The 12362-nt window shown below is 49.5% G+C and overlaps 1 protein-coding gene across 2 annotated transcripts in view; it reads left to right on the top strand.

Annotated features, from left to right (window-relative positions):
• Nucleotides 1–12362, top strand: part of TGFB3 (transforming growth factor beta 3) — a 33074-nt gene extending 20712 nt beyond the window's left edge. For both annotated transcript variants that reach the window (XM_027552492.1, XM_027552493.1), the window contains exons 5-8: nt 4315–4422; nt 7021–7186; nt 9784–9937; nt 11110–12362. In XM_027552492.1, coding sequence (XP_027408293.1) covers nt 4315–4422; nt 7021–7186; nt 9784–9937; nt 11110–11268 — 587 coding nt within the window. In that variant the 3' untranslated portion in view covers nt 11269–12362. The remainder of the gene's footprint in view (nt 1–4314; nt 4423–7020; nt 7187–9783; nt 9938–11109) is intronic.

Genomic DNA, 12362 nt, shown 5'->3' with positions numbered 1-12362 from the left:
CTCTTCTTTACTTGGTGGCACTTCCTGGTCTGTGCTCAGTGGGGCGAGGGCACCTAAGGCAGTCCTGTCTGTTCCTTGTATCCCCCTTGCGAAGAATTTTCTGCCTTCATCAGCTGCCGTGGCTCCACAGTCCACCCACATATGGATAGCCAGAGTCCCTGGGACAGGTGGGGCCTTCCTTGTCCTCCTCGATGGTTTAGGAAGTTAAGGGTTAATGCTCGAAGGCAGAGATCACAAACATGTTGGCCTATGTATTGTTTTCAATTTAACTAGCGGTTAACAGTTTTTACGGAGAAGGCAATGGCACCCCACTCCAGTACTCTTGCCTGGAAAACCCCATGGACGGAGGAGCCTGGTAGGCTGCAGTCCATGGGGTCGCTAAGAGTCGGACACGACTGAGTGACTTCACTTTCACTTTTTACTTTCATGCATTGGAGAAGGAAATGGCAACCCACTCCAGTGTTCTTGCCTGGAGAATCCCAGGGATGCGGGAGCCTGGTGGGCTGCCGTCTGTGGGGTCGCAGAGAGTCGGACACGACTGAAGTGACTTAGCATAGCATAACAGTTTTAATTAATGTCCGGAGATTTCACATAAAACCTAGACATTCGACTTTTCTTGACAAATGGGTAACGATCCATCAGAGATGAGTAGGACCACCTCTTGAAGGTGGGGCATGTGGTCTTCATGTCACCCCAGGCCCCACCATTCCCCAGTGTTCTCCATGAGTGAGGCTGGTAGCCCCAGTTCAGCATGACGCACTGGCTCACTTTGCTCACATAACCTGCTGGGCTCTCTCGGCATCTGAGTGTGCAGGCTCCCATCTGAGGGGCATAACCTGGTGGCTGAGCTGACAGATGGTGGGCTGGAGGTCCTGCCTCAGCTCCAAGGGTACTGGGAACCCCATCGGATCTCCCCAGCTGCACACGAAAGGAGGAAACCTCGGAGAACCCAGGCGCATCAGCTGACGGCAGCACCGTGGGAAATCTGACTCAGCCAGCACACTGCCTAGAACTCAACATGGCTACAAAGAAGAGAGGCGGGGAAATTCATCTCTTAGCTCCCTGTCTGATTCTGATCGGCTCCACCTGGATTTCTTTGAAGCCCTCGGCACTTAGAGTTCTTATTTTCACAGCTGCAGAACTCAATGAGAAGTTTGCATTGAGAATGATTTCCATCCTCCTTGAGACATCAAAAAAGATAATTTCGTAATAAAACCTATGGGTGTCCCACCCACCATCCACACCGCTGCCAATTCTGAGGTTAGTTCTTCCCTGGAACCTTCCGTTCCCACTCCAGCAGATGCTGCCCACCCCGTGTTCGGGGGAGTCAGACACAGACCTTTACTCTGCAGAGTTTCTGAGTCTCTTGAGGGTTCTTGGCCCCAAACAAAGTGGTAAATGGACTGCAAATGGAGGAGTCGGCGGTGTGGACTGTGAGGAAACTGAGTCACAGGTCCAGTCTTGTATTAGTTCAGTAAACATCAGAGAGCCTGCTCTGCACCAGTTCCCTTCTGGGCTAAGAGCCAGCTGGAGCCCTCTCCAGGGTTGGGGGCCCAGTCCCCACCCTCTTGTGCAATTGGTCCAATGTGTTGGCTCTGTGTGCACAGCCAGGCCTCCCCGAGCAGGGCGGGTGGGGAGCACGCCAAGTGCCTCGGCTCAGGACAGGGGCACACTGGGAAAACACAACTGTTTTGTGTCTCAGTGACTGGGTGGGCATCTTCCTTGGTGGTCCCTGCTGGGCCCTCTTTGTTCCTCTTTGTTTCGAACAGTCATGAGTGTGGCTGTGATGTCAGGCTGCCTGTGTTTTAATCTTGGTTCTACCACTTCCTGGACACCCCCATCAAGCCATTTAATTTTCCCTGAGCCTCAGTGTCCTCATGTGGATAATGGTTGGGGAGAAATAACAGTCCCTGCTCTGTAGGATTAGTATGATTATATACATGAGTTAGGGAGAAGGCAATGGCACCCCACTCCAGTACTGTTGCCTGGAAAATCCCATGGATGGAGGAGCCTGGTAGGCTGTAGTCCATGGGGTCACTAAGAGTTGGACACAACTGAGCGACTTCACTTTAACTTTCCACTTTCATGCATTGGAGAAGGAAATGGCAACCCACTCCAGTGTTCTTGCCTGGAAAATCCCATGGACGGAGAAGCCTGGTGGGCTGCCATCTATGGGGTCGCACAGAGTGGGACATGACTGAAGCGACTTAGCAGCAGCAGCATACATGAGTTAAGGCATGCAGAGTCTTAGAGCATGTAGGCAGCAACACTCAACAAATGTTGGTGATTGTCCCCATCATTCTGTGAGCCTCCTACCTAGATGGAGCCTGTTAGCTAAGCCAGGCACCATCTCACATTCACCACCTGTACCCTAACCCTAACTCTCCCCAACACGTCTGCATCTCACCCTTCTAACTCACAGACCCATGGGACTTTCAGTCTCTCCTGGACTGAAAATTCTTCTGGGTAATAGAAGTGTACTATTTTTTATGTAGTTTTATGTTTTTATGTTTTATGTAGCCCGTTTCAGCTACTCCAGCTCCTACTACCTGCCTTAAACCAGAAAGAGTACACTCCTTATGCCTCCCTCTCTGTTCACTTCTAGTTCTCCATCTCGGGCTCAGCATCCTTCTTATGTTGACTCCTCCCCTCCCTACCAGAGCTCACCTGGAACAGAAGGCTCAGCAGGTGTCAATGTGTCCCAGATGCTGCCATGACTAGGGTGGGATAGATAAAGCTGGGATCTGGAGTTTATGGAAGAAGGGACTGAGCTGGTTTTTTTTTTTTTTTTTTTTTTTATTTATGACTATGCTCATCTTTGTTGCTGAGTGTGGGCTTCCTGTAATTGTGGACAGCAGGGGCTACTCTCTAGTTGCGGTGCACAGGCTTCTCATTGTGGTGGCTTCTCTCGTTGCAGAGCATGGGATCCAGGGGGCACGGGCTTCAGTAGTCTATGCAAGTGGGCTCAGCAGTTGTGGTCCCGGGCTCTGGAGCACAGGCTCAGGAGTTGTGGTCCCGGGCTCTGGAGCACAGGCTCAGGAGTTGTGGTCCCGGGCTCTGGAGCACAGGCTCAGGAGTTGTGGTCCCGGGCTCTGGAGCACAGGCTCAGGAGTTGTGGTCCCGGGCTCTGGAGCACAGGCTCAGGAGTTGTGGCCCACGTGCTTAGTTGCTCTGCAGCATGTGGGATCTTCCCAGATCAGGGATGGAACCCGTATCTCCTGCATTGGCAGGCGGATTCTTTCCCACTGAGCCACTGGGGAAGCCCCTTGAGCTGGTTTTTAACCAGTAGAACTGGGACATCCAGGTCTGCCCAGCGCTGCCTGCGGTCTCTGGGGTTGGGCCATTCTGCCCATGAGAAGGATGCTGAGCTGGGCTGGACTCTTTGGGGTTTTCCCTGATGACATCAGATTTCGGGAAGACTCCAGGTTGGCCCCAGGGCTGGATGCTCACATAGAACTAGGGTGATCTCAGACAGCAGTGCATCTCTGAACTCAGGCTGACCCTGAGCTCAGAGGTCATCGCCCACGTCCTCCCATACCTGGGCACTGCCCTGGATCAAGAGAGCTTCCCTGGTTCTTACCCACCAGAATTGGCACGATCCTAGACTCAACCTGGTTTCCCTGTACAAAACTACTGGATTCAGTTCAAATTTTTCATTTATTTTTCTCCCTTTCTTCCTTCCAGTTTATATTCAACCCCTTTTAGTAATTTCCTTGCTTTTCCAGTTTTAGTTACCAAAATACCTAATCCCACAGCCAATAGGAGAAAGGGCCAGAGCTGGCCTTTTAGCCCCAGAATATGAGTCACCAAACCCTGGCAGTCCAGGCTTCCTCACACTTGTCACCTCTTGTTCCTCTTCCTCTCTGCTCCATCCTTTCTCAGCGGGTTGGTTGAAAGTCTCCTCTCCCAGCTGACACGTCGGGGAGCGGGGGGTGACTGTTTCCCTCCTCCTTTCCTGCACCCTCATTCTTTCGCCCTACTAGGCTGGTGACAGCTTTTCCCTAATACCATCCTTGGAAAAATAGATGACTATTAAAATTCTCCTGCATGAGGCCCACTAGTTTATGTCTCCATTTGGTGACATATAACACAACAGAAATACGAGGCAACATGCTCATAAAGGTCCTCGATAGCTCTGGGAGCACTTTCTGTCTCCTGTGACCCTCAGTCCACTCTGGCCCCATGACTGTGTGTGGCAGGAGAGACCTTGGCTCGTGCGTGTGTGGCTGTGGGTAGACAGCTACGTGGGTATGTGGGCTGCGAGCTTCATCACGCAGACTGCTTTTCTCACCAGCTCTGTGTCTTATTTTGCAGAATCCAACTTAGGTCTGGAAATCAGCATCCACTGTCCCTGTCACACCTTTCAGCCCAATGGGGATATCCTGGAAAACATTCAAGAGCTGATGGAAATCAAATTCAAAGGTAACAAAAGGGATGTTTATGGTAGGATGGGTGGGGGGAGTTAATAAAGCTAGATAAAACAGGAGACCCCTGGCCAGACCCTGAGAAGAGGAAGCAAGCTCCCTCACAGAGATGGCTGACTGTTTTGTATCGGGTTGGCCAGAAAGTTCTTTTGGGTTTTTTCCATATTCTGTTTTGTCCTCAAAGCAAGAACTCCCTATTCTGTAGAGAGTGCATGAGCATCTGGAAGACAGTATTGTGCTGATAAGACCTCTGAAATCATATAGGCAAGCTGGTCTACTTCTCTGTACTCAGTCAGCAAACTGGGGGTGAGAGTACCTCTTTCATAGGGCTGTCATGAAATTATATGAGCTTACATATGTGAAATAGAGTGCTTGGATACTCAGCAAATGAGAGTTGTCTTCACTTCCCCTAAAAGAAATGAACTTTGGTGGCCATGAGCATGAGCTCTCTGACTGCTGGGCTTTCCAGATGTTGCAGAGCCCACCCAAGGCGTGTCGTCTGGGTTTGAGCTGCTTCGGGCCTCAGGGTGCTTGCATGGAGAGGGCAAAATAGTTGAGAGACATTTCTGGTTTTCCAGTATGTTTTCAAGGTGCTGAGCCTAGACAGTCTCTGAATTTCAGAGAAATTATGTTTTCTTTGTGGAGCCCTGTTGTGGGTTCACAGAGGCACTCCTGAGGCCAAGTGGTTTGTCAAAGTCAAACTAACCAATTTAAAACCTAAGGTCAGAGATGTATCTGGAAACAGGTACCCATTTCAGGGCCTCTCTTGACCCCCAGCCCTGGGAAGTCCTTCATGAACTTTATTTCTGAACCAAATTTTTTTTTTTTTGGCTGTACTGAGGGTCCCTTGGACTGCAAGGAGATCCAACCAGTCCATCCTAAAGGAGATCAGTCCTGGGTGTTCACTGGAAGGACTGATGCTGAAGCTGAAACTCCAACACTTTGGCTACCTGATGCAAAGACCTGACTCATTTGAAAAGACTGTGATGCTGGGAAAGATTGAGGGCAGGAGGAGAAGGGGAAGACAGAGGATGAGATGGTTGGATGGCATCACCGACTCGATGGACATGGGTTTGGGTGGACTCTGGGAGTTGGTGATGGACAGGGAGGCCTGGCGTGCTGCAATTCATGGGGTCGCAAAGAGTCGGACACGACTGAGCGACTGAACTGAACTGAGTCTTTGCTGTTGCACTCGGGCTTTCTCTACTTGTGGCATGTGGGGTCTTCTTTAGTTGTGATGCAAGCGCTTCTCACTGAGGTGCAGGCTTTTCTTGTTGCAGAGCATGGGTTGGGTTCTAGAGTGTGCTGGCTCGGTATTGCCATGTGCAACAGAGCTTTTTTTTTTTTTTTAAAGCAAATAATTTGACATCCTAATCACAGAACCTCACAGCTCAAAAGACCTTTGAAGTCCTTACCTACATTCTGAATTGGGATGAAATCCTCCCACTTCAGTCAATAGTTATCTTGTTCATAAAGATGTTCAGAAACAGAAACTTGCGACCCAGCTTGCCTTCGATCTCCCAGTCCTAATATGTATGCGTGAGGCCCGTGTCCCTCCTCAGTTCAGTTCAGCCGCTCACTCGTGTCCGACTCTTTGCTACCCCATGGACTGCAACACGCCAGGCCTCCCTGTCCATCCTGTTACCACGCAAATCTCACTTCTCCCATTCCTGTCCCTGGTGGAGATGGACAGCCGCCAGCAGCTGGCCGTCAAAATAGATCTTCTTGTAGTTGAGACTCAAATTCAGTTTTCAGGCTTTGCAGATGAACTAGCAGGTTTCCTTTGGAGTTTCTCTGCTGTTTTCATACACCTTGTGATCCTATCTGAGTTTTATAGAGAAAACATTTTGAAACTATAAGTGCAGTGTGAATGTTGTGTGTGTGTGTTAGTCCCTCAGTCGTGTCCAACTCTTTGTGACCCCATGGACTGCAACCCGCCAGGCTCCTCTGTCTATGGGGTTTTGGAGGGAAGAATACTGGAGAGGGTTGCCATTCCCTTCTCTAGAGATCTTTCCAACCCAGGGATCGAATACAGGTCTCCCTCGTTGCAGGTGGATTCTTTACTGTCTGGGCCACCAGGGAAGGCCTGATGCGAACGTTAGCAATTGTTGATTCTTGTTCCTCTGGCTCCCATTCAAACTGTCTTAAATTGTGACATCTGGAAAGCATAGGGGGACTTAATGCCATCTTGACCAGTTCAGATTATGAGAGGAGACTCACGCCTCAAGCTCTAAGTTTCAGGATCTAAACCGACAACTCAAAGGAATGTGTTAGAGCCTCGTAGTGACAAGGATGCTTCAGGAATCTCTGTAAATTCTCTAGGAAGCATCCCAGGAGGGGCTGTGCCCTCTGGAGGATTACCCTCAGGAGTCACGAGGGCATCTGAGCACAGGCGTCTTGCAGGTCCCTTGATACCAGTTCTTCCATTGGGTCTTCCCGTTCCTGCAGCTGGACAGTAGCATGAAGCTGTGTCTTACCCATGCCTTCCTTGAATACCCCACCGTCCCACCTCCTGAACAGGGTGGGGATGGGATGAGAAAGTAGCATCCACCCTGCCCTCCCAGACAGGAGACCATCACCTTCCTTCCTCCTGCAGGTGTGGACAGCGATGATGATCCGGGCCGCGGAGATCTGGGGCGACTTAAGAAGAAGAAGGAACACATCCCTCATCTAATCCTCATGATGATTCCCCCAAACCGGCTAGACAGCCCAGGCCACAGTCAGAGGAAGAAGCGGGCCCTGGACACCAATTACTGCTTCCGGTAAGCCTGGGCGCACTCAGGACCCATGAATTCCTGAAACAACATTGACCGCTCGCCTGTTGCCCCACACCTAAGCCTTGTGCAACTGAGGGCCCTCGATGCTTTTCACACACACCTTGGGGAATGGAGATTTAGAACCTCTTACAAATCTGTTTTTCTGGGAGCCCCACTGTTTTTCTGCAGCACAGTCCTGTAAAGGCCTGGACGAACTAAAGGAGGACGAGAGTGTTGCTGAGATGACTTGGATTAGAGGCTTGGTCTCTCCATGGTTTTCATGCTTTAAAATACTCTTAAGGTCTGCTTGTGTGGCAGGGAGATTAATGCAGAGTTTTCCATTAAAGGCTCAGTTGCCTAGGAAGGGTCCAAGGATGCTACTGGATGAGCGAAAATAAGACAAGTTTACATTTGCAACGGGGAAGTGAGCTAGAGAATTTATGAATTTGGAAATAGTTGGACAGCCATTGTAAAGAGGTTCAAAAAAGAGCATCCATTTTCTCTTATTTCAGAGTAGTTTCTCATTTATAAGGAAGGAGGGTAAAAAAGCACAGACAGTGATTACTTAAAGATAGACAATGACCACATCCATGGGAAGGTCTGAAGGATAAAATGCTTTAAGAAGCTGGGACATGGGACTTCCCTGGTGGTCCAGTGGTTAAGACTTCACCTTCCAGTGTAGGGGGTGTGGGTTCAATCCCTGGTCGGAGAGCTAAATCCCATGTGCCTCTCGCCATAAAACCAAAACAGAAATAACAAGTATTGTAACAAATTCAATAAAGGCTTTAGAAGTGGTCCACATTAAAAAAAATAATCTTAGAAAAGAATTTGGGACAAGGAGCTCATCTGTGGATGCAGGGAAGGCTTCAGAAGGGTGTGGAACTGGAGCTGGGTCTTCAGGGATGAGTGAGGCTTGGGTATGTAGGGTTATGGGAGGAGGAAGCACTTCCGATAAAGGAAGGTGCATGAATGGGTCATTTTGGCTGGAGAGGAGGACGCCTGAATGGAACTGGGGAGAATGAATTAGGAGATTTTTAAATCTAAAACCAGGCCTATTGTGGAACAACAGAATGAACTGGGGATGTTGAGTGAGGAACGGAGTGTATAGGGAAGGCAGAGTGGTTGCCTCCAACTGTCTGAAGGCTGGCATGTCCATTTGTTCTGTGTGGCTCTCCTATCAGATAGGAATGGATGATCTTGGCTGCAAGGGCCAGTGGCTTAAGCCATGGGGGATTTCCTGTTCATAAGAAGTATGTAGGAGCAGCCCCAGGGTTGGTCTGGCTGCTTGCTTAATGCTGTTGAGGACACAGGCTTTCTCTCTTTCCAGTCTACCATGCCAAGTACGTTGGCTTGTCACCCCCTTGGTTATGGTCACATAAGCGTAAGCAAGACTGCTAGAGCTCTCGGCATCTTGTCTGTGCTCAAGACAAGAGGAGGAGGGAAGTAGCAGAACCAGCAGCTTTCCTTTTCCATCTGTGACTTTTTAAAAAATACATTTATATATTTATTTGGCTATACCAGGTCTTAGTTGCAGCACACGGGATCTTTGATCTTCCTTGCACCATGTGAGATCTTTAGTTGTGGCATGTGGGATTTAGTTCCCTTACCAGGGATTGAACCTGTGTCCCCTGCATTGGGAGTGTGGAGTCTTAGCCACTGAACCACGAAGGAGGTCCCACATCTTTGACTTTTATAAAGAATCAAATATCTGCCAGAACTTGCCCTTGCCCACTACATACTTCTGCTTCTGTCTGATTGATCTATGCAGGGTTGTATGAAAATCTCTACCTGCAAGGGAGGCCAGGAAAACAAATATCTGGTGTTCCAGACTGTAATGGGAGGTGGCAAGAGAGAAGAGGAGTAGGAACGGCTCTTGAGTATAAAAACAAGAATGTCTACCATGGTTCACCAGGGAACCCACAAGAAGTCAGATTTTGGCCAATAGCTGCCTTTGGAAGTAGCAAGTGTCTAGGTCTCAGCACAAGCTAGATGCCCACTTGGCAAGGGGTGTTGCCAAATGGAATCCTGCAGGCAACAGAACTAAAGTGGCCTGAGAGTCACACTGGGGGTAATCTAGGAATCATGAGTCTAATGGAAGGATGTGTCTCATTTTGATTCAATAGACTCTAGAATTGGACTGAGCAGTCATTTACTATAGCGTGTAAGTGCCTGAGCTTAGAGTTCATTTCTGGTTGCGTGCACATTAGGGAGGTAACAGTAAAACCAGCTCAACAAAGTTGAGTTGGCTAATAACACTTAGGGCTTGGTTTTAGGTGGAACACTTCAAGTCTTTATTTTGATTCATGATGTAAAAGGGACAGGACCACTTTTGCCTTTTTTCTCTCCATCATATATTATTTATGTATGTATCTATACCTTCTATGTCCTTGGGATTCTGGTCTTCAACAGAGGAAAATGCTTTTATGGTTAATACAGCTCAGTGCACTTGAACCTGGGGTCCCACTGACCAGAGCCACCTCTTATGATGACCAGGAAGGACTCCAGGTGCCCAGATGAGGGCCACTTGTGGAGTTTTTATGTTAGTGATTTCCTTGTCAGTTTTTTTTTTCTTTTTTTAGTAATTTATTTTTCTATTGTTGCAGCAATTTGGAGGAGAACTGCTGTGTGCGTCCTCTCTACATTGACTTCCGACAGGATCTGGGCTGGAAATGGGTCCATGAACCTAAGGGCTACTATGCCAACTTCTGCTCAGGCCCATGCCCATACCTCCGCAGCTCAGACACAACCCACAGCACGGTATGGTACAGGGTCATGCCTTATGGGGTGCTGGGGCTGAGCTGACCAGGCCACTTGTTTAAAAAGGATGCATGATGGGCTGCATGTTAAATGAGTGGATGGATGATGATCTGGGGTGTAAAATCCCTTATGGTGAAGGTTCTGATTTGGGCCCAACTCCAGTGGGTGACATTCTACCCTTTATAACTTTCTTGCATAGTTTCAACCAGACTTTTAAGTTGTTTATTTGCTCTTGTACTATGGGAATTACTTAGCTGTCACATGCCACTCCATATGTCAGCGAGTTTGGGGGCCAAAAGACTTCTACGATCAGATGCTGCTGCTGCTGCTAAATTGCTTCAGTTGTGTCCGACTCTGCAACCCCATAGAAGGCAGCCCACCAGGCTCCTCTGTCCCTGGGATTCTCCAGGCAAGAATACTGGAGTGGGTTGCCATTTCCCTCTCCATCTACGATCAGATAAAGAACTCTAATAATTCTTTTCTCTTGAAAGTAGAAGTTATTTTAAAAGATAACGTAAAACACACAGAAGAAGCCAACATGAAACAAAGGGAAGAGACAAGAGAGAGGGAAGTCGACGTCTGAAGCTAGCTTGTCTTTCTCTCCAGGGGAATTCGAGAGAGGGCCGTAACTTGTGAAGCATATTTCCTCATAGCTCCTCACCAAAGTGACCAGTTACAGCTAGGAGGAACCAACATAGGCATGTTTCTTCCCAGCCAAGAGAATTTCATGATCAGTTCCAAGTCCCTTGGTTGTGGGGGTCATGCTTAAACCAGTAATGCTCAGACCAGTGCCGTATGTTGCATTCCTGTGAGCAGCAACCTGCCACTCACCCAAACTGGGTTCCGCCAGGTCCTCTGAAATAACATCAGTGGCCTATTTTGGTGGCTCAGACGGTAAAGAATTTGCTGGCAATGCAGGAGACCCGGATTTGATCCCTGGGTCAGGAAGATCCCCCTGGAGAAGGGAATGTCAACCCACTCCAGTACTGTTGCCTGGAGAACTCCATGGACAGAGGAGCCTGGCAGGCTACCGTCCTTGGGGTCTCAGAGTCAGACACAACTGAGCGACTAAGCATGCAGACTATGGAGCAGCCCCAAGACCTTGTAGAGTCCCTGGGACCCCGGCTTGAAGCTCGGTTTTCCCAGCCTCTTAGTGATGCCTCTCTCCCCAGGTGCTGGGCTTGTACAACACTCTGAACCCTGAAGCCTCAGCCTCCCCTTGCTGCGTACCCCAGGACTTGGAGCCCCTGACCATCCTGTACTATGTCGGGAGGACCCCCAAAGTGGAGCAGCTGTCTAACATGGTGGTGAAGTCCTGCAAGTGCAGCTGAGGCCCGACCTCCACAGGGAGAGAGGAGGGATTACCACTGCCTGCCTGCCTGCCCCTCGGGAAACACAGCAGCGACGGACCTCACTGCGAGGCCTGGGGCCCGCGACCTCCGGCTCCAGGCAGATGATGGCTGAGACGGGGGTTCCCCTTCTGGAACATTTCTTCTTCTTGCTGGGTCTGAGAATCACTGTAGTAAAGCAAGTGTGGGTTTGGTTAGGGGAAGGTCGATTTCTTCAGGAGACATGGATTTTCCGTGTCAGAGGTGGTGGGGATGGAGGAAGAGGGGTGGTTGAGTCGACACATCGCAGGGTTCACGGGATTCGGGACACCCTACGGGGGAAGGTGGGGTGGAGAATGGCCTGGACAGGACCAGACTGGAAGACCCTTGGCGCTGAGGTCAGATTGCTCATCCATCGCTGACCCACGTCTGCTCGAGGGGCATCTGGATCACGTTATACCAGGCAAGCATCTTTCTTTAGGCAGGTTCCCAAGACAAAAGTCCCGGAATTGTATCTCGTACTTACCTGGGATTAAGGACAAGTCTGTTAGTTTTGCAAATTGTCCCCTGGACGTCAATCGGCATTGAGGGTTGTTCCGGGAGAAGATCTAGGTAACGCAGGTCCTGGGGGTCATCAACTATATTGGGCCCAATGGATATGCAGAACTCCGAGGTAGAGGGTGGGAACTGACCCTCTCTGGTCTGCTCCTTGGGTTCCTCCTCTCGCCTTCTTCCTTGATCGTTATTTCTCCTTGGACATTTGGCTAGACACCTTCCAGGTCAGGGCGCACACGACTGGAGTTTGGGTCTCTGCAGCCTTGGGGCATCATGGGTTTCCCCTCCTGACCCCCACCCCCCACCCCGAGACCCCGTGTTCTTCTGGTGTTCCTGGAAGCAGGTGCTACGACGTGAGAGGCATGCAGGGAAGTTGCACGCGTGCCACACAATGACTTGGCCCCAGACGCATAGACTGAGGTATAAAGACAAATACAAATATTACTCTCAAAATCTTTGTATAAAATTTTTGGGGAATCTTGGATCGTTTCATCTTCTGGAAGATTGTTTCTAAACAATAAAAGCCTTATTCTAAGGTGTAA

This window comes from Bos indicus x Bos taurus, chromosome 10 (genome assembly GCF_003369695.1).
Source record: "Bos indicus x Bos taurus breed Angus x Brahman F1 hybrid chromosome 10, Bos_hybrid_MaternalHap_v2.0, whole genome shotgun sequence".
Classification (NCBI taxonomy): Eukaryota; Metazoa; Chordata; class Mammalia; order Artiodactyla; family Bovidae; genus Bos; species Bos indicus x Bos taurus.
Note: the sequence above shows the minus strand (reverse complement) of the source record. Positions and strands in the feature narration are given on the sequence as shown.